General features: G+C 66.6%; 1 protein-coding gene across 4 annotated transcripts; it reads right to left on the bottom strand.

The window, feature by feature from the left end:
- Positions 1-1,476: 1,476 nt before the first annotated feature.
- Positions 1,477-23,361, bottom strand: UBE2F (ubiquitin conjugating enzyme E2 F (putative); the record flags this gene model as incomplete). Of its 4 annotated transcripts, none has more annotated exons than XM_084242436.1 (9): positions 1,477-1,699; positions 4,655-4,717; positions 5,552-5,584; positions 6,848-6,905; positions 7,356-7,426; positions 9,943-10,010; positions 12,608-12,673; positions 15,932-15,961; positions 23,316-23,361. In XM_084242436.1, the coding sequence occupies 9 exons, from the start codon at positions 23,359-23,361 to the stop codon at positions 1,649-1,651; spliced, it is 486 nt and encodes a 161-aa protein (XP_084098562.1). In that variant the 3' UTR covers positions 1,477-1,648. The 4 variants fall into 4 exon arrangements, with proteins under 4 accessions (XP_084098562.1, XP_084098561.1, XP_084098564.1 ...); XM_084242435.1 differs by lacking the exon at positions 23,316-23,361 and adding an exon at positions 20,096-20,213; XM_084242438.1 differs by lacking the exons at positions 4,655-4,717; positions 23,316-23,361 and adding an exon at positions 20,096-20,213.
- Between the last annotated feature and the right edge of the window lie 1,514 nt (positions 23,362-24,875).

The following is a 24,875-nucleotide window of genomic DNA, read 5'->3' as shown; positions in this document are numbered from 1 at the left end:
CTGGGGACCGGGTCCCACCCGCGCTCATCTGGCTGGTGGGCACACACCAGAGCCGGGAATGCTCCCTCGGCCTGGCAGCGGGGAGGAGCCCCAAGAAGCAAAGGGCCCAGGAGCTGGGGTCCCCAGAGACTGACAGGGGCATGTGGCCTGTCCACAGTGGCAGTCTCGCTCTCCAGGGCTGGGTGGCGGGAACGAGTGAGCCAAGCCGCACGTGCTAACGCCGTCTGTGGAGACTGGCCGGACCCGACAGATGCTTGCCCGCATCATGGGCTCTGCCTTGCATCCCGCACCTGGGGCCGCCATGGGTGGCTGTGAGTGGTGGCTGCTGTGCCTTGGGCCTGGGCAGACCAGCTGTGGCCTCCCGACACCACATGGACCTGTGCCCAGCGGGTGGCTTCCCTCAGACCTCAGGAGGGGGTGCTGCTGTGCCCCGGGACGGGCCCTTGACCCAGCCCCCTGCCCCCCGCTCCAAGCAGAGGTGTGGCCCACGAGGCAGCCGCCCTCAGTCTGCTGGACACGATTCCTCAGCACGGGCCAGAAACAGGGCCCCACCCTTCGCTGCTGACCACACATCAGGCAGGGCAGGTGGGTGGGGGAGGGCCGCACAGGGCCCAGAGCTGCCAGTGCCCGGGAGCGCCCGGCAGCGGCGCGGGACCGAGCCCACATTCGCCCAGTACTTGCTCACTGGTCCGGTCGCCCAGACACCAGAGGAAGCCGCTGCTGCTGCGTCCTCGCTCCTGCGCACCGACACGACCGCGTCCGGCTGCCGGGCCACCGACTGCGAGTTCACCCCCGGGCGCCGGGTGCCGCGGCAGCGGAGAAGGCCCGCGGGCTCTGCCACGGTGCGCCCCTGGGCCTAGCCAGCTTCCCGGCAGCGGGGGCACCCAGACCCCCCAGCTTTCTCTATTCTCCTTTCTGTAAATCCTCCAGCTCCACTGTCAAAGGGCCCCGGAACTTCCTGCCCCGTCCGGACCCGAACGCGAGAGCTGGTTCTCGGGGCCCGCCCCGCGCTGCGCGGGGACAGAATGGCTGCTGTGCCGTTCGTGTTTCCTTTGTATTTCTCTGCAAGAGCTGCGGGACCCAGCACCTTTCTGTCTGCTCTATAACAATGAAAGTACAAACTAAATGAGAATAGAAAAAAATAATTAAAGCATTAAATTGTACAAATTACAAATCTGTTCCAAAATATACTTACATTAAATAAAATACGCATTTCAGTAAGAGACCTACAGTGAGTGACTGAGCTCCCGGAGCGGCCAGACCCCGCGTCCGGCCCCGGGGCCGCGGCCCGTGCAAACGCAGCTGCGCCGGGCAGGCGTCGGCGCCGCGGGCGCGGGGGCTGGTTCTGCCGGGGAGGGAAGAAGCGGGCTCCGGCCGTGGCTCGAGTTCATCCCCCTCCTCAGGCCCCGCGGCGGCCCGACAGCAGGTTCAGAGAGCGGACAGGTTAGGGAAGCAGACAACGCGTTAGACCCCAAGCACACGTGCTGCTGTATTTATGCGGCGTCGCCGTCTACAAGGGCCGTCCGGGAGGGTCTTCCTCAGACCACACGGCCGCGGGGCGGGACGGCCCAGCGCGAGGACCGGGGAGGGCTCCCTCCGGGCTGCCGCTGGAGACAGGCTGGGACACAGCCCGCTGCCGCCCCGCCGATCATCTAGCGTAGCGCCGCATGTAGTCCTCCACCTTGTTCCGGAAGTCCTCCTGCGGGGGAGGGAGGACGGGGTGAGTTAGTGAGGGGCAGGCGGGACCCGCTCGGCGCCCGTCCTCTCCTGGGGGCCGCCTGGGCGGGACGAGGACACCAAGCTGACAGAAGGGGCCACCAGCCCCCTCGTTGTGTGGATGGGGCAGTGAGGCCCAGAGTGGGGCCGAGGTCCGCACGGGCCAGGCCAGGCTCAGGTAGGTGTGGGTGAGGGCGGCTGCCCCAGGGAAGACTCTGCGTTGAGCCCTCTCCCCAGCATGACTTTCTGGGATCTCACTGCCAGGTGCTACCCTGCCCCAGAGCCACACAGTCCTCCTGGGCCTCAACCAGAGGCCACCGGCAGTCTAGACTGACCCTCAGGCAAAGCAGGGTGGCACAGACTTGGAGTGCCCCAGTCAGGTGCGTGCCCAGCTTTGCTCTAGGGCTGGAAGCCAAATGCCTGTCTTGCAGGAGTAAGCAAGGGCCCTGAGTGACAGAAGCTTGCCCATCCGAGGTCTCCCTGCACCTCAGGGGCTCTCAGATGGGGCTCCGGACACAGCCACACCTGCAACACAACCGCCAGGCCACTGAGGTCCCGTGGGGCCCGCTGCTTTGTCCTGTCAGGTGGCAGGTGAGCCCCAACATGAGAGCGCACAGTGAGGTCTGGCTGGGCGTCAAGGCCGGGCTCTGGAGGACCAGCCATGGCTGAGTGGCCAGTCGGTCCCCTCACTGCCACAGAGGCGGAGGACCTGGGGGGGCTGTGCTCCAGCCACGCGTCACCCACTGCGGCCCCCACACGGCCAGCTCAGCTCTGGGCCCTAACGTGCTGGATGGCGTGGGGACGTGCCCAAGGTCGCGGTGACCAAGTGGAGAAAGATGTCTGCTCCTGTCCACGGGGCAGCCTGCCCATGGCAAAGGTGGGCAGCACAGAAGCCCGCATACCTCTGGCAAAATCTCTCACAAGGCCATTGCCGCAAAGTCCAGGAGCCAGAGATACCACCAGGTCCTGAGAGCCTCAGCCAAGGCGCATGGCCACCCGACCCCACCCCACCTGCGGCCACAGGTTCCTCTGCCTCGTCTTAACCCCTTCTGCACTATCATCTCACCCAGGACAAAGGCCGCAGTCCAGTCCAGGCCCTCCACATGAGGCTTCTGCCGCCCCCTGCCTCCCGCCTTAGGCCTGAGGGTCACAGAGCAGGACCTGCATGAGGACCATGGGCCCGGAGCCAGAGGGTGTGGTTCAGACCTCACGCTCCGCCCCTTCCCGGCGAGTCTTTTACCTCTTTCATGCTTCGGCTTCCTCACAGCAAGTCAGGGGCAACAAGAGCACCCCGAGCTCTCATGCGAGCATCCGCACCCTGGAGGAGTAGGAACAGCCTGCACCCGGCGAGCGGCCCCACTCGAGGCACTGCCGCTATCACCCCCCTGTCCCGCTGACCTTGACACTCTTCCCCGCACGCCCCAGCACGGTGCTGCCCCAGGGGTCTCTGCACAGGCTAGGGACGCCCCTAGATACCCTCTTGGTTCACGGCAAACCTCTAGTCACACTGAGCAAAAAGGCCTGCCCTGGGCACCCTACATGAAACAGCAACACCCACCCCCGGCCTGCTTATCCGTGCTCTGTGCGCACCACGGGAACGGGGTGGGGACAGTCCTTCACAGGTCTGTCCTGGGTGCGTGGCCGCTCAGTGGCCATCATGAGGTCGGGACAATGAATGACCACTAAAGTCAGTCACAAGCGGTTGGCCGCTCTGGCCAGGACATGGCGAGGGCTCCTGCGGGCCGGCCCAGGGTCTGCAGGACCTGGCTCACCCACCGGAAGCTGGAAGCTTCGAAACTGCAAGTCACCCCCTGATTTCATACCAAGAGCAGGAAGCAGTGCCCCAAGAAAAATAAAGATAGGCCTGGTGGCAGGTCTCCCCAACAGCCCCAGGGAGGCCTGTGCGGCAGCCACAAAGAGCGGCCTCGCCACGGCTCCAACCGGTGGGGTCTTCACAGGAACGCAGCCTTTTGAGGTGGGGCCAGGGCGTGGAGCAGTACCCCGAAGGCAGGCAGGCTGTGAAGACAGGCAGAGCAGCATGCCTCCCGGGACCCCCTCAGCAAGACCCCGGCTGACGGGTGGCCTGCTCGCCTCCCCTGGGCACACCCCCACGGTCCCTGCGGCGGCCCTCACAGGCTCTGCAGGCCTCACCAGCACCTGGCCGGGCGTCGGGCCCTCGCTGCAGCCCCTGCCGAGGCAGTCCCCGGGCCCTGGGTTCAGGGTCGGGGTGGACGCCAGCCTGGCATGCTTGGAGAGCCCACGCGTCTCCACAAACAGATGCCAACACCAAGCTCGGCGCACAGAACCTCCCGAGGCTTCCAGGACTTCAGAGCATGGTCAGAGCCGCAGGAGCCAAGGCGGCGTGCTGGGGGCCACCCACTGGGTGGTGAGTATTCTACAGGGAAGCCGGGCCAGAAGTGAAGCGCGCTCGCTCGGCCCAGCGTGCCGGGCACACTGGAGGGGACCAGCCCCTCGGCCCATTTCCTGCCCAGGCCGCATGCCCCAGCTGCGCTCTGTGAGGAAGCGTGTGCAAGGGCTGTTTTCTGCACTACTACTGGTCGATGGGAAAGACAGACTGCCCTCTAACGAGAGAATGGATTTTTAAAAAGCACGACAGAGCTCCTAACAGAAGACTACACAGCTCCTGAGCTGAGCGGTGAGCTTATGCACTGACCTGCAAGGAAACATTTAAAAACAAATAAATAAGGAATCGAACACGGCCCATTACTTCAGACCAAAGCCAAACACGCAGGCATGGCCAGGATCACAGGGACCGAGGGCGGCCTGCGGGCGGGGGCTACCACCTGGTAGTGCCAACACTGCCTGCGATGCTGAGCAGCCTCCCCGGGCACGCCCCACAGAGGCCACACTTAGCCCAGCCCTGGAGCGCGCGGCCTGGCTTCCCCACCCTCAGCGGGGACGGCCCAGGCTGGCTCACCTTGTCCCGCAAGTGGTGCTCTGCGGCCTCAATGTTCAGCGGGTCGTCGAAATTCAGGAGGTCCTGGGGAGAGGGAAAGGCAGCGTGAGCCCCGGGGGCTGGCTCCGCCCTTACAAGGCCCCCCTCATTCTATGAACTAGGCAACAGGGATCTGACGGGCAAATGGCAGCACCTGATTGCTGACAAAGCCCAGCAGGAACGGAAATTCTCTCAACATGTGGCTATTTTTCAAAAAGGCGAGGAGCGGTTGGCCGAGAGAAGCTGGCACGTGCTCACCCGTGACTGTCCAAAGGGAGGGGCGCGGGCAACGCGCCGTCTCCGGCTTTAAAGCGACCCTGGATGACTGGAGACGGGGCCTGAGCTGATTCCTTTTAAACTTTTTTTATGATCAGAAAACTAAAATTCATAAGAAATAAACGCTACATAAAAATGCAAACAACAGCTTTCAGCTGTGCCCTTTCAGCTCTTAACAGCTCCTGCCCGTGAGCCCCGCGGTGGAGTATTCCCCAGGACAGGAAACCTGGCAGCTCATCCCCGAGAAGGGCGTTTCGGGTCTGGGCATGCAAAACCCGGGGGTCGGGCCCACACACCCCAGCCGGACGCCGAGGAGCAGAGCGGCTGGTGGTGAGAGCAGACAGTGGGGCTGGCCAGGCGCCCCGCCAAGGAGACCAAAGCAATGGGCGTGGCTCATGCCCCCCAAGGGGCAGGGGCGGCCACCCAGCAGGGCAGAAGTGGGACCCTCTGCCCCTGGGGGTCACTCCAGACCTGCTGTGTCTTCTGACCCCAGAGAGCGCAAGAGCAGGCCCGCGGCTGCTGGGGTGTCTACCCCTCCAGAGAGGCTAAAGGCAGCAGCCAGGGGAGTCAAGGAAAACGTGGGGTTCGGGTCAATATACTTACAGTAAACAAAGAGTTTAATCCCCAGACAACATCCTGAAAGAAGAGAGCAGAAAAGCAGGTGTCAGACGCCGGCGCGGTCCGTCTTGGAACCCGCAGCCAGAAGCTGAGCCGCGCAGGCCACAGCGAGCCCCGTCCCTGGCGCCACGGCTCTCCGCAGAAGAAAATCAACCGACTCCGTGGGTGGAGGAGGGCACCCCCTCCTGGGGCGGGTCCCACGCCTGCCCCGCCCAGCAGAGCTGGCTCGCGGGCCACCAGACAGGGACGCCTGCTGCCTCCCGGGGCGCAGGGAAGGGACCGTCGCTGCACACAAGTCTCCTCATTTCGCTCTCGAAGCTCCACAAGCGAGACTGAGCTTCCCAGCGCTCCAAGGTCAGAAACTGTCACCAGAGAGAGCTCGCAAGCCAGGGTGGCCTGCGGCTGACTTGTGACCTGTGACCCCAGCGTGGGACCGCCGGCACTCCCGCCAGCCCATCAAGGCCCCTTCTCCTTCAGAGCGCTGCCCCCGCGGCTTTCGTGGGCCTTCGCTTCCTCTGGCCACCTGTCCCCGCCCTCCCGGTGGGGCCGGGGTCAGACGGATGGGCGTGAGGGCAGAGCCCACTGGGGAAGGGTGACGTCACAGAGCTGCGGGTAGCTGATGGGCAGAGGGAGGCAGGAGCCCCTCCCAGGCCAGGACCACCTCAGGTGGCTAAACCCGAAGCGGGCAGGAGACGCGGGGAGGGACAGGGCAGCCCGCCTCAGTGGTGGGGACCACACTTCAGAGCAGCCTGGACCCTGTGCCTGCCATGCCCCAACCTCAGAAGGAGTCCTGTGCTCTCCCCCTAAGCGCCCACTGGCTGTTGGCTGACGTCTGACCATCCTCTCTGGCCATGAGTGGCCGCGCTCCTGTTGCCGTCTCCCGGGAGGGCGGTCCCCTAAGAACCTGCCCTGCCTAGGCCCAGAGCCATCACTCCTGGCCCAGGGGACCCACGCCCGTCTCTGGCTGCTCCTCCCGGACAGTGGCCGTGGGGCCACAACAGCCTGTGCAGTGGCCCTGGCCGCAGCCTCCCTCTACACACTGTCCCCGCCCACCCTCCTTCTTGCCCATGGCGGCCACGGTCCTACCCCAACCCCAAAGTGAAATGAGGACAGAGGGAGGGACGGGCCGAGTTGCCCAGCAGCCGCAGGCAGGGGGAGGTGGGGGGGGGAGCGCGTGTGCCTGGCCCCCACGTGGACACAGCCGCGAGGATGGGGCGGTCCTTAAGGGGGGCTGGTGACCAGCGGGAGGGCCCGCGGCCTGGGTCGGGGCGCTCAGCCTACCTTCAGTGTCCTCGTGGGGGCCCAGCCAGTGCCGTCGATTGAGTGCTCCCTCAGCAAGCTGGAACAGACAGACCGGGTCAGAGGGGCCGTGGCGCCTGGGCAAGCGCCTGTGGGCTCTGCCTCTTCCTGTGCCCCGGGCTCCCGCCCTGCTGCAGGTGCCAGTCCTCCCCCGCCCTGAAGATGTCTTTAGCTCGGGCGCAGGAGTGTTGCTGGGAAGGGTCATGGGGAAGCAAGCGGAGACCAGGGGGGCCCGGCTCTTTCCCAAGGGGAGGGGTGGCAGAGCCCAGGTAGCTGCCGGGCTGGCCAGCAGGGCCGCAGGCACCGGAGGACACGGTTTGGAGGCTGAGCCCTCGGGGTGGGGGTGGGGGGGCTTGGAGAGGGGAGTGGTTGGTGGTTCCCAGACCTCGCTGATCTCGGCCCAGCTGGAAAAGCGCCTCAGAGGCGCCAAGAGCTTAGATACCCGGCACGCACATCCCTTGCACACACACAGAGCACAGGAGGGACTCACCTCAGACATATCTCGCCTGTCTCCGTGATGTTGGGGTGCCAGATCCTGGTCAGGCATTTCACTTTGGGAGGCTGCAACACAAGGAGATCCCGGCTCTGCAAGCACGCCCACAGCGTGAGGTGGCCCTGGCCCGGCACCCTCACCCACGGGTGCCAGCCTCACTGGGGAAGCCAGCCATACCCCAGCTGACCACTGGCCGTACCCTGGGGTGTGGGCCAGGCCTGCTAGGGCCTGACCAAGGCCGGGCCCGGCGGAGCTTGCATGTGCGGAAGGGCCACACACTACAGGTCGGCTTAGGGCGTCTGCACCTCCTGCTCGTCCCTAGGGCTGAGGGCGGGCCCCGGCTTCCACTCGGGCAGAGTGCCCTCCCTCTAGGAGGCTGGGCGGGGAGGGGCCCTCACAGGGGCCACCTCGTCCCAGGGCTGAGGCGCCGGCTCCGAAAGGAGGGCAGCCCCTCCCGTGCATCACTTGGCATCTCCATTTGTGGCGTATTCTGAGGCTGAGGGTTTCTAGATCGTTGCCATCGAGTCTCGTCTTCGCTACAACACCCAGGCAGCACTCTGCTACTGGCATGCTCCCCTGAGCCTCTGCTCCGCCTGGTCCCGCACCCCTCCCACCACATGAAACTGAAGCTCACTGTCCTGCACCCCAGAGAGGCCCCCGAGGCTCCGAGCGCGCACCCCCCTCAGCACACTCATCTCGCTTCCTGCATGCTCACGGGGCGCTAGCAAGGAAGGTGCATCCAGCAGGCCTGCTCCAGGCGAGGGAAGCCAGCAGCACCTGCCCAGGTCACGGGACAGTAGTGTCCAGGGCCAGATGCCGCCGTGGCTCGGCACCCAAAGGGCCCGAAGCCATCGCCCTCCCCCTGTGGACTCAACATGCCTGCGGCCCAGCAGCGGCGCCCACCGCCCCTCATGCCCGCGCTGCAGCCTCAGGTCAGGGGCCCTGCGCATCAGCGCTGCGTGCCCAGACCCCCACCTTTCCAGCTGAGATCTGTGTGGACGCCCACCCGCCCGCCCCGGAAGCCAGACCGTGCGTGTCGACAAGGAGAAGCGGGCCAGGCAGGGGACCGCGCTGCCGGCCACGGGGGTGCGCAGGGGACACACGGTCGGGAGCCCACTTGGGAGCTGATTCCAGGGCCGCTGAAGGCAAAGGACTTGGAGACACAGGCGCGCTGCAGGAGGAGGTGTGCGTGAGGCACCCCTCTCCCAGGGACCAGTTTCAGCATTTCCTGACCCGAAAACCTCACAAAAAGGGCGATTTGACGGCAGCGGTGAAACGAAACGGCTAACTCCTACAGAACGAGACAGAAAAGGCGAACGCAGAACGGGAGAGTATCCACAACCCAGGAAACACTGGGCGGTCTCACAAAGCTTTCACAGCTCCTGGCGACAAACAGTCCGACCCACAGCGGCCGCGCTCGCAGCAGCAGCTCACAGAAACACGAAGAGCTGAGACGGGGCGACTGCCCCCCTGATTCAAGTGACCACTGGGTGCTACTTATTTCCTCCCAAAATGACAAAAAGAATCGAGAAGCTGCCCCACCTTGGGGCGAGGTTCTGAAAAGGAAGTTTCCAGGCACTGACGCTGAGCACGCCAGTCAGCACAGACTCCAGAGGGAGATTTAGGGGTCGGGGGAGAGCCCTGAAATCAGCAGAAATGAGCGCCGTTTACCCCACGCCTGCCACCTGGTTCCTGGAAGCGCACCCCAGCAGCAGGTGCGGTGTGGTCAGCCGGCCCTGCCCGCAGCCCTGTCCGTGCGAGGCCAGCTGCCCCGGGGGGGCGACACGCACGGTCTGCGGTTTCACAGGTTCTTTGTCTTTCAAAGTTTATTTTTAAAAGAAGAACGCGCGATGGAGATGATGCGTGGGGCACAACACCCAGGACAGCCCCCCGGCCCTGCAGGGAAAGTCTGCCTCATGCTAGCAAGAGGCTGCTCGAGCGGTGGCCGCGGCTTCCCGGTAGGACACGGGTCATGTCGAGCGCTCACTAGCTCACGAGATCACAGCTCGGTGGCAGGAGGCCCAGCTGTCACCCCAGCCCATCGTGCCTGCACGGAGGGCCCTTCCCGGGCGTGCCCATCATGCCAGGCCTCACACGCCCGCTGCTGCCTCGTGTCCATGCGGTCACTCTCCTCTCTGCAGCCTTGCTAACGGGCCCAATCCCACCAAAGCCAAAACAAAACGCAGCAGTACTTGTGTAAATCTTCCCCAGGTGGGCCTCTGAGGGAGCGACATGTGGCTCTGGGTGTAAATTTACTTAACAGTCCAGAACTACACGTCATTCTTTTACCCCCAAATGTACAAACACATGCTTTATAGACTTCTCACCATTGGTGCAATTCTGTAAACAAAGCTATGGTTCCAAATGCAACGCTTTCATCCTCAGTGCCAGACTGAGCAAATCAGGGTTCCAGCTTGGAACTACCCCCGCGCCTGCCCAAGCCCGGGTGGGCCCCCAGACTCTAGTGTGTAACCCCCAAACTCTGAGCACATAGTGGAGACAGCCTCGTGTGCAGCCCAGGCCCGGGGGCCACGCGGGATGGCCACAGCACACAGGGGGACAGGCCGAGACGCAGGGTACTCACCACCATGTTGTACGCGTCAGGAACTTCAGTTTCAAACTGAAATTTTCCACCCTGGTAGTAACCCTCATCTATCAAAAAACACAAAGCAAGACAAAAATATCCTTTAAATTAAAAACAACAAAAACAACAAAGCCAACGCTAAGTCACGACATGGCCAACACGCAGGCTCAGCTCAGAAACGGGCCCGCAGCCCCTCCCCGCCCGCATGGGCCTGCCCGGCCAGTGCCACCCACCCCTCCCGGCCAGTCTCAGGTCATGTGTCCTTCCAGAAGACAGATGCGCCCCCCCCCCCGCCCTGACATGGGCCTAAGCAGCCCTGCTCTCACCGAAGCCCCAACCTTCTCTGAGCACAGCACCCATGTGTCCCCTGCAACGTATCTCAGGAAGCAGCTGCCTGCTTAAGCTGCCTGGTCCTCTACTGCCGCTGGCCTCCCCAAGACAAGGCCAGTTCTGGGGGAGGCTGCCTAGCAGCAGCCGCTGTGCCCCAGTGCCGGCGCCTGCAGACCAGGCCCCGCCCCAGGCCTGGGGACCCAACCCCAAACCCAGGGCTGAGCCCCTGCTGTTGGCACCGGGGGCTGGCAGCTGAGTGCTGGTGCTGCCTTCCACCCGAGCGGAGCGGGCCCCCTGGAGTCGGGGCTGGGAGGGCGTCACCACCCCGCGTCTACAGGCTCCAAGCGCAGCTCCCAGCCCCAGACTCTGAATCTGCCCTCAGGCTCCGCCTGTGGACCTGCTGGCGGTGCCGCCAGTAGAGGGCGCCCCAGGAGTTAAAGCTCGGGGTTTAGCCGCCCACGATGAGCACTGCAGCAGCCCACCAAATAGCTATCATCGTGACCCAACCAGCAACAGCACTCGGTTCGAGGGCGCCGCGCTCTAAGGCCAGCACCAGGCAGGCGGTGGTGTCACATCTCCACAAAACAAATGTATTCACGAACCCGAAACTAAAAAACCCACTTGCTGTTCAAGCTCACGGTCCCCTCTGCCTCAAAGCCACAGCTCCAGGGGCAGGCCGAGGGTCAAGCTGCCCCAGCGCTGCTTAGACATCAGCACCAGGAGCGCCGCGTTCATTTTTTGCAATCCTGAGGAGAGCACGACTCCAATTTTTTAAAAAAAACATGCTATTAGGCAGGAGCGGGGGGCTGCGGGTCCGTCGCGCTTCTCCCATGGCAGCGGGCAGGAAGCACAGCCGCGCGCCGACTCCCCCGCACGCCCAGGGTGCAGCCGGGACCCGCCTCGGGCCCAGGGGAGCCCCGATGTGCAGTGGGGCAATCACTGGCGCTGTCAGAGCAGCAGGATCATCCGAGATGGCGCCCCTGACAAGTTCTAATCATCACAACATCCACGTGACTCCGCTTAGCACGAGCGAGCCCGAGCACCCGTCACTCAGGGGAGGCGGCACAGGCAGAGGCGAGGGGGACACCAAGCCGGGCCTGGAGAGGGTGGGGGGCCGAGTCACCCCACAGCCACTGCAGAGCCCTCCGAAGCCAGAGGGAAGGAAATACCTTCACTCCAAACGCGCGCGAGACGACTCAGCCAGAGCCAACCCGGCTGCTATCAACACTCCAGACGCAGCCAGCACTGCCTAGGGAGCGGCCCTAACGGGGTGCTCATGGGGTGCCCCAGTCACCAAGAGCCGCGACACCCTCGCCAGGACAGCAGGGGCCGCGATGCGCTTCCCGATGCAGCGCCTCACCCTTTCCTTCCGGGCCTTGCCCGGGGGCGGTCACCTCACAGGCACAGCCTCCACCCAGCAGAGGTGCCACCAGACTGAACTTGTGCCCCAGAGTCGCTCGGGAGCTGCCACATGGGCACGACGACTTGTACACGTCCGCAGCATGCGTGGGAAATGGAATTTCTCCTGTAATTAGCAAGCGACGCCCCCACAACCCCAGCCCGGCACACAGGGCGCCTCCGCACCTCACCTACGGCCACTCTCCCGCCCTCCTCCAGGCTCGGTCAGCCACACACGCGGTCCCAGCGTCTCACTCCTCTTCCACTTCCCAAATGAAGCCCCCGGCCCTGTGCGCGTGCCCTCTGGCTCCTCCCCTCCACCCCCTGCCAGCACCCACGAGCCCTGGCACCAGGCAAACGCCAGTGGCCACAGAGAGCTGGCAGCTTCCACTCCGGGAACCCAGCGGTATTGAGGACACAGGCCTCCCTCGGATGGCCCGCTGGACCCAGGGGCGTCACCCTCTGCAGCCCCTGGAGCCCAGACGCTTCTCCATTCTCACAGCACAGCCGCAGTGTGCTGCGGCTCCAGCGCCAGGCCCTGGGCCGAGGGGCTCCCCGCACAGCAGCTCTTTCATGCCCTCCCCGTCCTGCGAGATGGCCCCGCCAGGGCTGGGGGCGCAGCTGAGAGTCCTGAGCAATTAAATCCTGGCCACACTGCAGCAGAAGTGGCAGGAAGGCCCGAGTCCACACCCTCTGCACCAGCCAGCTCTGTGGTCACTCAGGCGCCATCGGTCGTCAGGTCGTGGACTTTACTCCGATGCACCGGGAGTCGAGCGCTGGGCCGACTGCCTGACCGCAGCGCACACGCTGTCTTCCTGTGAACGCCCTCCCCGTCAGGAGTCTCAGATCTCAGGACAAAGCACGCCAAAGGTGACAGACCTGGCAACCTGAGCACCTGCTGCCTGGCCATGGCGTCAGCACAGAACGTGAGAGTTACCTGGGGTCACCGTGAGCTGGAAGCAGTGAAGCTTGTTTGGGTCAGGAAAATGCACTTTGCATGTACCTGCAAAAGAAACAGCGGGCAGGGGGTGAGCGCTGCGGGCGCCCGTGGGGCCGGCTCCCCGGACACACCCAGGGCAGTGGCGGGAGGGGGGGGGGGGGAGGGGAGCACTAAAGCAGCAGAGGCCCTCGCGCCCCATGGGAGGGGACTGTGCTGACCCCCGATAACCATGAACCGGGTAACTGCCGTGCTGCCCTCCCTGGGGTCGGTCACGGATTCTGAGTTGGCACGTTTCTCTTTCAACTTATAAACGTTCACGAGGCTAGAGCTCCTGCTTATTTCAAGAATGATGCAACCTCACCGCGAGGAGAAAGCGCACCTCAGGGAGGCTTGAGGCTGAGGAGACCTGAACGTGGGCTTCCCAGCTGCTGGCCACCGCAGCCTCTCGGGCCCTCCTGGCAGGTGCAGGTGCAAAGAAGCACGCCCGCTGGGTCGGCCCCCACCCGGGGTGCCCACGGCACTTTTCCTCAAATGTCCTCACAGCCCGAGCGGAAACAGCTTTGTGGGTGACACGATGTCCTGCGACTCGACAGCGACCCCGCCCACGTGGCACAAGTCACAGGGGTCTGACCAGGCCGGGCCTTCCCAGCGGGGAGCTGGCTGCACCCGCACTGACCTCCCACAGGCAGTGGCCCTGGGAAAGGCAAGTATTCCAGGAACAAATGCCCGAGGAACCCGGAAGGAGCCGACGCAGGCACGGCTAGCTTCCTGGAGGTTGTTCCTCACAGGCCTGAGAGTATCTGCCAAGCTGCGCCATGACAGGAACGTCCATCAGCACAGGACGGCCCGGACTCAGACTCGCCCAGCGCACTCACCACCGCGGCACCCGTGCCGGGTCAAGGCTGACTCGCGACCTGCTCCTCTGCCAGGCTCAGCCCACGGAATCACGGCCTGTCAGATACCACGCGCGCGCACACACACACAACTGCCTTTTTCTGCCTCACTAATCCCTGAGAAAATCACTGCCGAGGGAAAGGTAGTCCCGGCCAGAAGAGCGAGGGGGCTTAGAAATGACAGCCACGTTGGGCCTCTGTGGTGGCGCAGCAGGTTGAGCGCCGCGCTGTGAAGCTGTCTGCAGCCTCGCAGCGCGGGTTCGATTCCTGGCTGGCCACGGAGACACCCACACCCGCTGCTCCCCTCAGCAGCGCTTTCGGTCGTCTGCCTGTTCTGCTCCCCGCTCTGTCTCTGGTGAGTCCTCTCACCCTCCCGCGCCTTTGGTCTGTGCTCCAGCTCTTGTATAAATAAATAAATCTTTGAAAAAAAGAAATGACAGTCACGTTCCGTGCTGAGAAGTAAAGAAAACGCAGGCTGGCAGGTCCCCAGACTTGCCCCAGTCACTCGCTCGCTCTGTGCACAGAGTAAGTCAAATGGGCTTCACCCCCCCAGGCCCGCCTAGGACAACAAAGCCATCTCCCCAGCACGCAGGATGAGGCACGGATGCCTGGGGGGCGGTTGGCGCTCACGCTGTTGCTCGTTTCACTGCTCTGGCCCTAACCCAGCGCTCCCCTTCGCTTTAGAAAAGGGACAGATGGAACCGGTCCCTCTAAAACAGGCCGGCGCGCCAGGAACGAAGACGTCATGGAGGTGAAGCAAGAACAATGGAACTGCTGAAAATAACCTCAGTTCTCAAGCGCAAACAGGTCTGACGTTCCAAGCACGAAGGCCGACGGGGCCTGTCGCGCAGAGCGCAGGGGGTCTAGCGGGAGGGGGAGGGGGGGAGCGCGCTCTCCCAGTGGGCGAGGCCAGCCTCTCGGACCCCGCGTCTCTGACGGGCGGCTTCCGTGTCTGGCAGGGGAGCCCGCGGTCCCGCGGGCTGCGGCCCCAGGGCAAGGGCCTCTGCCTTGACAGACGGCTTAGACGGACCAACAAGCAGGTCACTCCTCGCCTCCTCCTGAGCGTGATGACCCGCGCACTGCTGGGCAGCCCCGCGCCTGCACAACCCGACTGCGGTGCCCCCTCGGCCCGGGGGGAGGGCCCGGCCGTCCCCTGACTGCCTGCGGCCAGTCCACGGAGGGGCAGGACTTTCCCAAACCTGGGGCTTTCGTCCAGATCCTGTGTGGAAGCCAATGGTGACGTTGCACTGTTTCTAAACCTTTTCCTCAGATGACGCTAAAGCTACACTCCCCGGGGTGAACCCTAATCATCTCTGTGGAGCTTTTCGTGGTTGTGGATTGAACTTCCACAGCTCAAGTGACAGCCAACGGGAAGATGTGATGGGAAAGAAAACAGACGCGTCACTTATTTCACCTTAACAGGAAAAGGTCCTGGCGTTCATAATAAGACACCTGTACAGCGAAGCCACTACCCGGTTTCCAGATGCTGCCGGCCCTGCTTCATCCAGCTGACCACACGCGAGTGCTGCTCATCTCTCAACAGGCAGAAAGAGAATCTTTCGTTTCAAAAGATAACCTTTTAATTGAATCCCTAGATATTTTCTTTGCGTTGTGACTAGAGGAAAATGCGAGGTCAAGCACTCCAGCGACTTTTAAGACATTCTTCGCCGAGACCTACAGTACGAAACGTTTTCTTTCCCGACCTGTTATATTTATAAAAACTACATATTAAAGTAATCTTTCAAGAAACAACGTGCACTTCCCCAAAGCGCTGTGGGGGACGACACCCACAACACGCTCCGACTTTAGGTGGAGGCTGGGGGGGCCTCTCTCCCCCTGGCCGGAGCCTCCCAGCAAGCTCTCTGGGGCATCCTCTCCAGCCTGGAGTCCCGGTAGGAAGAGAGTCCCCCACATCGACACAGATCCTCAGCCTTGCAGCTAAAAAGGCCTAATTCAACAGCTACTACATGGCCCACCAGATGTGACGTCTTAGGAAACAGAGAGAAAAGGGATCAATGTCAGAGAGAGGCCGCGGCTGCCCACCGAGTCTTTGGGGGGGGCGCCTGGGGGGGGGCGCATCGCGAACCTGCGCCTGCTGGACCCCAAGGCCGGTGTCCTCACGTACAAAAGCACGATTGCCCGCCACTGGTTTATGTACCTTCGCTCCAACAGGCCCGGGCAAGACACCGTGGAGCACGCAGACTTAGGCGCGCGAGGCTGACGCTGGGGGCGCCGCGGCACGACACGCAGGAGACGGGCCACAGCGCCCTTCTCGGGGCCTGCAAAGGGTTCCGCTACCCGCCTGCGCGAGGGGAGGACCCCCACACGCAGGAACCAGGCTTTCACAAGGCCAAGCTACTGAGACTCCAAAGAAGCTCCGTCCACACAACGATCTCCCGGCACTTACGTCTGGGGACGCGATACTTACACGGTAAATTAGCTTCAAGTTCCGCAACCTCTGTGGAAACAAAGAGAGTGTGGTTAATGTCCGTCGAGGGCGCCACACACAAGCACCAGCTCTAAATGGGCAATTTCCTCCAGAACATGGAGCAAAATCTGAAACTGAACTGATGAAACCTTCCCTCGGGCTGGAGCTCAGATTTCCAGGGAGTTCACGCACACAGAGACTTGCAGGACCCGCTGCTGTTAGTCTCACGGTGCCCGGGGGTGGGGAGTAGGGTGTGGGGGTCCAGCTGCTCCTCGTCACCCTTCCCCCAGCACGGGGTACCTGCTGCAGGAACCTGGACACCGCGGGGCTGGCCGGGCGCTCGGAGAGCGGGACGCGACTTTCCCTGCCATTTGCTCTGGCGCCGCGACCGCACCCTCCAACACGCCAGGACTCGGCGACTCCGTCAGCTCCGTGTAGGATCTGCCACCCCGCCCTCCCCAGGCCTCTGCTGCCGCTGCTCTGGGGGGCCTCGGGGCTGGCTTCACGGCCCTGCGTGCAGGGAGCTGCCAGGCTGCTGGGCCCCGCCAAGTAGTCTCGCCCGCACCCGGCAAGGCTGGACTGGGGACGCCACAGGGTAGTCTAGACTTCCAGCGCGAGGAGGCGTGCCACCACCTGCACCCCGCCGCCAGTGCCACGCACTTGAGGCCGGGGGCCGGGGAAGGCGCGCCGCGCCCTCTGACACAGGCGAGCCACAGCCTCCCCCGCCAAGAGCCGGAGCAGCAGGAGCCCGGGGCTGGGAAACGGCTGGTTTCCGTAAAGACGCGCGCAAATCCGTTGGGCCCCGTGCAGAAAACAGAAGCTGCGCGCGCGCCTGGGTCCTCGCGGGGACTGGCGACACTTCGTGCTGGCAGGTGGCTCACGGCTCGGGGAGCCAGTGCCTTCCTCAGCGACCCAAGAGGACTAGAGCCCGGGAGCCACGTGAGCCGCCTGACCTGCCCGGGGGGCCTCCTGGCAAAGCAGCAGCGTGGCCGGCCCGGCGGACCCTGGCCTACCGGGACGGAACGAGACGCAGGTTTCTCAACCTGCTCAAGGCCTAACGCTCGAGCCCCCGCCAGGCCTGCTGGGCGGCACCTGGGAGCGTGCACAGAGGCGCTGCACAACTTCCTGCCGAGAAACCACACTCCCTTGCCACAGACCCCCCGGAGCCCGGCCGTACCGAAGCACCAGATCGCGATGCCCCCGCTGAGCACAGTGGCACGGCCCGGCCCGGAGCCCGGGGCCGTAGGAGGCTCTCAGCACGGCCGGCACTGGCCGCTCGTAGGGGGCACCGGCCTGAGGGGGTCCAGACCCGAGCCTGGCTCCGCGTTGGGCACACATGCTGGCGAACGAGCGCACGTGCCGCCGGGGGTGAGGCAGACCCTGCGTGAGGTCCTGGGACCCGAGACCCTCCCAAGGGACAGCAGGGAGAGCCCCAAAGCGCTCCGTGGCTGTTGGGAGGCGAGGTCCTTAGCGGGTGATGCGGTTGGATGAGGTCATGAGGGCGAGGCCTGCTGCAGGGCCAGGGTTCAGGCTAGAGGCCGGTGCGCCCTGCCAGGAAGAGGCGCTGTGGCAGGAAGGGCCCCGCGAGTCGTGGTCCTGAGCCCCAGCCCCACACCCGGGACGCTGGCCTGCCACGGCGGCCGCTCACCTTCGGCAGGTCATGTGGCCAGAGTGACCGAGACGGAGGCTGACCGTGGGCGCAGGTGGCTCTCTCTCGGCAGGAGCCAGCCTGCGCCCCTCGGGCAACTCCGGGCAGGGCAGCCGAGCCCTCTCCCCAACCCCGCCCTGGGCCTGGCGGCCTCACCTGAGAGACTGGAACCAAGACCATCAGCCCCTCCACGGGGGCAGCACTGCTCCAGCCAGGCCCAGGGCCCCCGCAGAGCCCCAGAATGCAGGTCCTGCACACTCACAGCTCCTGCCACATTTGGGAAGCAGGGCTGTAACCCTGAAAGCCAGTGCAGCCCCAGCAGCCGGAAGAGAGAGGGGAGGAGTCAGAAGGCCTCACACCACCCACCGTCAGCGTGAGCAGTGAGGGCTGGCAGAGCCCGCTCCCGCTGCACATCAGGGGAGCACTTTCCGGGCAGCTTCACTGGCACTTGACCCTCCACCCGGCCCCGCTGGCAGCCGCCCCAGGCCCACGGGAGCAGGTCTCCCCTCCGGGTCACTGCTCTAGTGTCTGAAGGCTGGGTGCGCGCGTGGGGCCCCGGCTCCGGCGCTGCTGGACGCACTGGATACCTGCCGCCGCGGTCAGCTTGACCCGGAGCCCCCAGGGCCTGCCAGGGGGGGAACGGCACCAACACTCTTCCTGCCCCTCCTCTACGCGCGGCAGGGAGTGGGCCCGCTGCCTCCACCACGCAAGCCGGTGCTGGGACCACGTGCCGTACCACCCAAGGAAGCCCCTGCGTGGCACCCACAGAGGCGGCGGCAGCGCAAAGAGCCAACAGCCCAGCCCCAGCCCAGAGCCCAGCACTGACTCGAGACATGGGCCACTGGGCTGACGTGGACAAGGCCCCGACAGACTCATCCCGCCAGCTCCCCGAACGCCAGGCCTGCTCCTGAATGGGCCTCAATTCCAGGCCCCACCTTCAGCAAGGACTGACAGAGGCAAAGGCTCCTGCCTGGCTGCTGAGGCCGGGGAGCACTCCCCTGAGCCCGGCTGCCCACCCACGATTCCCTGCCCGTGCCCTGGTCCCAGGAACTTGGTCTCCGCAGCAACATGTGGAGGGCGGAGCCCGGCGGCCTGGGGTGGCGCAGCGTGGCTCCCGGGTGGCTCTTGCGAGTTCCTGGGGCCTCCCACTCCAGGAGCTGGGGGCTCCGGCCTCACGCTCCTCAGTGGGCCGCGGGAGCACTCACTCAAGAGCTCCCGGTGAGTCCCAGGCAGCGCGCAGGTGCAGGGGCCTCTGAGCTTCCCTCGGGTCTCTCTCCGTGGACTTGCACTTCTGCTCTGCTCACATGGTCTGTTTGCTGGTCTGTGCCCCCCCAAGCCAGTGCCAGTACAAGGCCAGGCCGTCCTGCTGCCATAAAGCAGAGTCCCTGGGTGTGCGATGACCACCCACCTGGCCCACCTGTGCCAAGGCCGACGGGAACTGCCCGGCGACGGCCGACACGGGGCCTGGCCACTGTCAACCGCGACGAGGCCGCGCAGGGGAGGGCACAGTCTACTTCCCACGTGCACCCCGTCAGCTCACGCTCCTCCCTCGCGGAGACTCCCAGGCACTAAAATAGCCTCCGCTCCAAACGCACCAAGCTCCTCCCCTGGTGTCCTCGGGTCTGGCTCCCTCTACAGACGACCCAGGAGCAGCTGCAGCCCGGGGGTGGGGGGGGGGGTGGGGTGGCGGCGGATGGTCTGGCCTGGGCAGCAGAGCAGGCGATGCCAAGGTGTCAAGACACACTTCCTGCTCGTCCCGGGCGCCCCTGGGGCCAGCCAAGCCGAGTGAAGCCAAGATGCAAGGCCGGGGGAAAACAGGCAGGCGGCCCGGAGGACGCCCCAGCTGCACAGTGGACACGGCGCCCCATGCACACCCGCTCTCCTGCAGGGACCTGCCCAGGGGCCTGCCCTCGCCAGGGCCCCCACGGCGCTGACCACCTCACGGGCAGGCAGCCCAATCCCCCACTCGCCCCTCTCTGCTCCCCGACACTTAAGAAACACAAACTCATCCGAAAGCAAAGGCCTGCAGATCCCAAGTCCTCAGAGCAGGGATAGTTCTCCCCGAGCCACCCGGGTACCCCAGCAAATGTCTGTGCCTGGCCTGCCGGCAGGCTGCTAACAAAGCTGGGGTGCCACCGAGCACAAGCGCCCAACACGCGCACTAGGAAGCCCCTCGCGGAGCCCGGCCTCGAGCAGAGGAGGCGCCCCACCCCTCCCGGACCGGCAAACTACGGTGTCCCCGACACACGGCAGCTGCGCGTGGCAGCCCCAGGCCAGGGTCTCGGGCCTCGCTCCTCACCCCCTGCGGGGCCTCCACGGCCCACAGAAGCCCATGTGAGACGCCGGCTGCTCGTGTCGAGCCTGCCGTCCGCGCCACCACGGCGCAGGCCCCGCCGCCAGCGGGGGCAGCTCTATTTCAGGAGTTTCAGGCGGGCGCTCGGAGCCTGCAGCAGCTGCCCGTGGGGGGGCCACGCCCGGGAGACCTCAGCCCCAGGGCCCGCGCCCGCCGGCCTTACCTTTCACCAGCAGCCTGTCTCTCACCGACACCCTTCGGGTGGAGTCGGAGGCCGCGGCTGCCGCCCGGGACCCGCGGAGGCCGTCATCCCTCTTCAGCTTGCTCGCCAGCGTCAGCATCGCTGCGGCCTTCACCTGAAAGACCGGAAACAGGCTCAGGGCGCACCTCTGGGCTCCGGCTGGGCCCCGCGTCCCTGCAGCCCAGCCCGCGCGAGCTGGCGCGGTGAGGATGAGCCCGGAGCTGTCCACGCCGCGCTCGGCCAGCCTGGTTTTCAAAGCCCGAACCGAAACATGACAGAGGGAGAGTCGGGCACGTCACACCCCGGACCCAGCGCCGGTGGAGCTCCAAGTGGGGGCGCCTCTGGGGACCACGTTCCACCTGGACCACACCCCGGCGTGAGCCCCGGGGGCTGCCCGCCATCATCAACGCGGAGAGCCAGCTGGAAATAAGCGCCCGCACCCCCTGACGCGGTGCCTTCTATTTCCAGGCAGAGCAGCATCAAGAATAAGTCAGAATGAAGCCCCAGAAGATTCTCTCCGCCGGCTGCTTCCAAGCCCCCGTGCCCCGGGTCCCGAGGAGGAAGGCACGGCGACCTGACGGGCGGCCCGGGAGAAGGGGCCGCGGAGCCGACGCCCGCGAACAGGCGTGCCTGGCCCCCCGGCCCGGCCTCGTGGGGAGGGCTCTTTTGGCAAAAATTGGCCACCAGGTGCAAGAGTTCCCTCCGGCTTCCCCAGCACCCCCTCACCGCCGCCCGGCTTTCTCAAAAGAAAACATCAAAATCCCCAGAGGAAAACCTTGACCTAAACAGACGCTTTGGAGAATAAGACCCCGAAAGCCAAAACGCGCTATTCCCCCCCCACTGGTGTTTTGAACGCGGCGCCTGGGAACCTGCGCACCGTCCCCCGCGTGTTCTCCGCAGACGCCATCCCGCCGCACACGCCGCAGGCTGACGAGCTTCTGGGCCGCCCTGAGCCCCCCCCCCCGGCAGCCCCCCAGCCTCAGCGCACCAGAGAGGACAGGGCGGCCCCGCGACCCTACTTCCCTCCTGGAGAAGATGGACAGGCTCACTTGGGGGTGCTGCCGGCCTGAGGGGCGACCCCCGCGGAGACCCACCCAGCTGCACCCCTCACAGCCGGGCCGCTGCGCGCGTCTCCACACCCACACGGGCTCTGTTCCCGGGCACCACAGCCCCTGCCCGGGACCGACACGCGGGCCCCTCGGAGGACACACCTGCTCCGCCCACCCGGGACCGTCAGGTCAGTCTACCCAGGGGCCTCCCAAGGGGGAGGGCGGCGGAGAGTGGGGACACCCAGGGCGGCCGACACAGCAGCCGACGGAGCCAGGCTCGGCCCTCACCAGGAACAGGGGACCCTCTCACCAGGAACACCCCGCACAAGGCGCACCCCGTCCCCCCCACCCCGTCCGCGAGCTTATCACTCCTGCCGCGCGGTCAGGACGCCCGCGTGGGCCAAGGGGTGCGCCGGCCGCAGGGCCCGCTCCCTGCAGTGCTCCAGCCGAGGCGGGCGCGGAAGCAGCGCGTGTGGAAGGAGGCTCGCCGCAGCGCCGAGAGCAGGAGCCAGGGCCCAGGCGCACCGGCCCGCTCAGCACCCAGGACCTGCAATGAAGCCCCACGCTCCAGGCCCGCCGCCGGGGGCGCCCTTCAACGCCGGAACCCCGCCCGGCCGGCACACAGCTCCCCGCAGCTCCGCCGGCCCTTGGCGCCACTGCGAAATGCAGAGAACAAGTGTTTTGTTTCCATAGAAGCCAGAGGCGAAACTCACTTCCCCAGCACGCCGCGGTCTAACCAGCCCCGCCGCCTCTCCCGCAGCTGCCCCGCCGCCACCGCAGCCGCTTTCGGGATAAACCACAGGCCTCATTTGGGGGTTTCCGAAGCCGGAAAATGAAGTCTACACAAAGGGACGAGAGCAACAATCACTCCTCAAGCTGTCAGGCAGGGGGTGCAGAATTTTTTCTCCTGCACTGGGCTTCGCGAACCCGCCAAGGCCCGGGCAAAACTCAGCTTCCCCTTTCCTGCCGGGCGCGGGCGCGGGCGCTGCCTGCCGGGGAACAGGAACAGCAGCCCTCGGGAGCGGCGCCGGGCCTGGGCTCCTCGGGTTGTCATTGGCCCAGTTAAGTTCCTCCTGGGGTGGGACCTGCCCTGCACTGTCCGAGATTACGGGCCACTCCCCGGCTCTCCTGGGCAGGCAGGCCTGCAGGGGCCCGATCAGGCCGTGTCCCCTGGGCAGGGACACCCAGGGCCGGCCGTCTCGCGGGAACTCCTGGCCGCGGCCCTCGCGCGGTGGAGGCGATCCGCCCAGGCAGGAGAGGAGCCGCCGGCCCCCGCCGACAACCAGCTTTTTCTGCCAAAGAGGCCCAGACTGGGGCGCAGAGGCGAGCAGCCCCCTCCTCTCTCTGAAGGGCTGGCCAGGGTCCCGCCGACACCGGTCATCCGGCCGCTGATGACCTTTGGAGCCGCCGTTGCTGCCAGCAGGAGCTGGCCCGCTCCCCCACCCCAGGGGGAGGCCGCCAGGACCCTGGGCCTCACAGACCCTGGGCCTCACGCTGGGGGTCACCCCTCAGGCCCTCTCCGGTGGGCCTCTCCGGCGGCCGCCCCTCCCGGCCGAGGGCCCCTCCCAGCTCCCCCGCCGCACGCTGATCCTTTCTGGAAGCTTCTGCTGTGTCCCATCCAGCCGCCCTGCCGCCCTCCCGCCCCGCGCCGCCCCGGCCCGCGCCTTCCTCGGGACGAGACGCCCCGTCCCGGCTCCCGCAGCTGCTCCGGGCCCTGAGCCGGGCCCCGCCGCCCCCACCCCGCGCCCCCCGCCGCCGGCCCGGTGGGCCCCCCCCCCCGCCCGGCCGCTCACGCCCCGGCCCCCCCCCCGGCCTCCCCCCGCCCCAGCCCCCCCGGCCCGGCCTCCCCGGGCCCCCCCGCCCCCCGGCCCCCCCCCCGCCCCGGCCTTCCCGGCCCCCCGGCCTCCCCCCGCCCCGGCCCCCCCCTGCCCCGGCCTCCACGGCCCCCCAGCCTCCCCCGCCCCGGCCCCCCCCCGTCCCGGCCCCCCCGGCCTCCCCGGGCCCCCCCGTCCCGGCCCCCCCGGCCTCCCCGGCCCCCGCCGCCCCGGCTTGACCTTGGCCGCCCGGCCCCGCGGGGCCCGCGCCGCGCCCGAGAGCCGAGGGGCCCGGGCCGCCGCCGCCCTTCCGGGCGCCCCGCGGCGGCGCCGCCTCACCTGGGCACCCCGACTCCGGCGACGCGGGCGCGGCGCCCAACACCATGCCCGGCGGCGACGCGGCCCCACAGCCGCCCGCGCGGCGCGGACCGGAAGTGGCGGGGCGGGGCGGGGCCTCCCGCGGGGCCGCCGCGGCGCGGGCGCTTTAAAAAAAAGATTCAAAGTCCCGGAGAACTTTATTTGGGCCCGGCTCGCGGACAGCGGCGCGCGCCCGGGGCGGGCCTCGGGCTCGCGGAAGGGCAGCGGGCGCGGCCGGGGCGGGGCGCGGCCTCGCGGCCCTCGCTGATTGGCGGGCGGCGGCCGGGGGCGGGGCGCCGAGCTCGTGCCCGAGCCTGCGCGCTGGCGCCGGGGCCGCCGTGCTCGCCCCCGTCTCCATTCATTTGGTCCCGCGCGGGGCCGGGGCGGACCCCGGGGCGCCGGCCGGGCCGGCAGGACCCGCGGCTGGAGCGCGCCGCCCGCACATTGCCGGGGCGCGGCCCGCCCTCCGCGCTGGCCTCCGCGCCCGGGCCGGGGCGCGCGGGCACCCCGCTTCCAGGCTGGGCCCCGAGCCGTCGCCGCCCTCGCCCCCTGCGTGCTGGCCGCGGGCCCCGGGCGCGGGGGCCGGCGCGGGGGCCGGGGCGGGGGCGCCCTGGCAGGGGAGCCCCGCGCCGGGGCCGGGAGCAAGGGCGGGGAGCGCGACGTGCGCCCGCAGGGGCCGCTGGGAGCCCCGAACGGAGGGCGACTGTCGGGGGCGCTCCCTGCGGCGGGCGGCGGGCGGGGCCGGGCGGGCGGGGACCAGCGTCCGGAAGGACGGAGAGGACGCGGCCGGCCGTCGTCCTTCCGTGTGGGCTCAGCTTCTTTTTCTTCACCCCGCTAGTTCCAAGTTTCCCCGCGCCCAGGGGCCGCCGGCTTGGCAGGCCCCAGAGCCTGCGGCGCAGCCCCCGATGGCGCGGGAGGCCCGAGCTTCCACCCCTGGTGCTGCAGACACTGCCCCTGAGCCCAGCGCCCCAGCCCAGCGCGGGCCCATCGTCCTGGCTGCACAGCCCGCACTCGCAGGTCCTGGCACGTAGGAGGAGTCAGAAGGCTCCTGCAGGGTGGATGCTCAGCAGGGCTGGCGAGGGCAGGCGAGCCGTGAGGTCAGCAGTCGGGCAGGGACCCGGAAAGGGCGTGGGTGGGTGTCCAGCTGCCGAAGGCACCGTCCGTGGGGCCGGCTGCGCGGCCGGGGGTCTCCGTGGCCCAGCTCTCTGGGCTGAGGCTCAGGGAAGCCACTTCTGGCTGCTCCGTTCCCCGACACTGCCGCCTGCCTTCAGCCCGGCTTGGAGGTGGTTCACTCGTGTGATCCTCACAGCCGCGTGAAATGGATATTTTATCTCCATTTTATAGATGAGGAAGCTGAGGCAAAGGGGCTAAGTGGCCTGCCCAAGATGGCAGAGCGGGGATCTGCCCTCCACCTGGGCGCCACGCCCACCAGGGACTTGGTGGCAGCAGCCTGGGGGGGCCCCGTGTGCCCCAGGCTTCCTGGAGAAGCAACTTGTCTCCACCAGGACCTTTGGAAACGCAGCTCCAGCGTAAGCTCAGACC

Source organism: Talpa europaea (genome assembly GCF_964194135.1).
Source record: "Talpa europaea genome assembly, chromosome: 1".
Classification (NCBI taxonomy): Eukaryota; Metazoa; Chordata; class Mammalia; order Eulipotyphla; family Talpidae; genus Talpa; species Talpa europaea.
The sequence above is the reverse complement of the archived record's forward strand: the minus strand, read 5'-3'. Positions and strand labels throughout refer to the sequence as shown.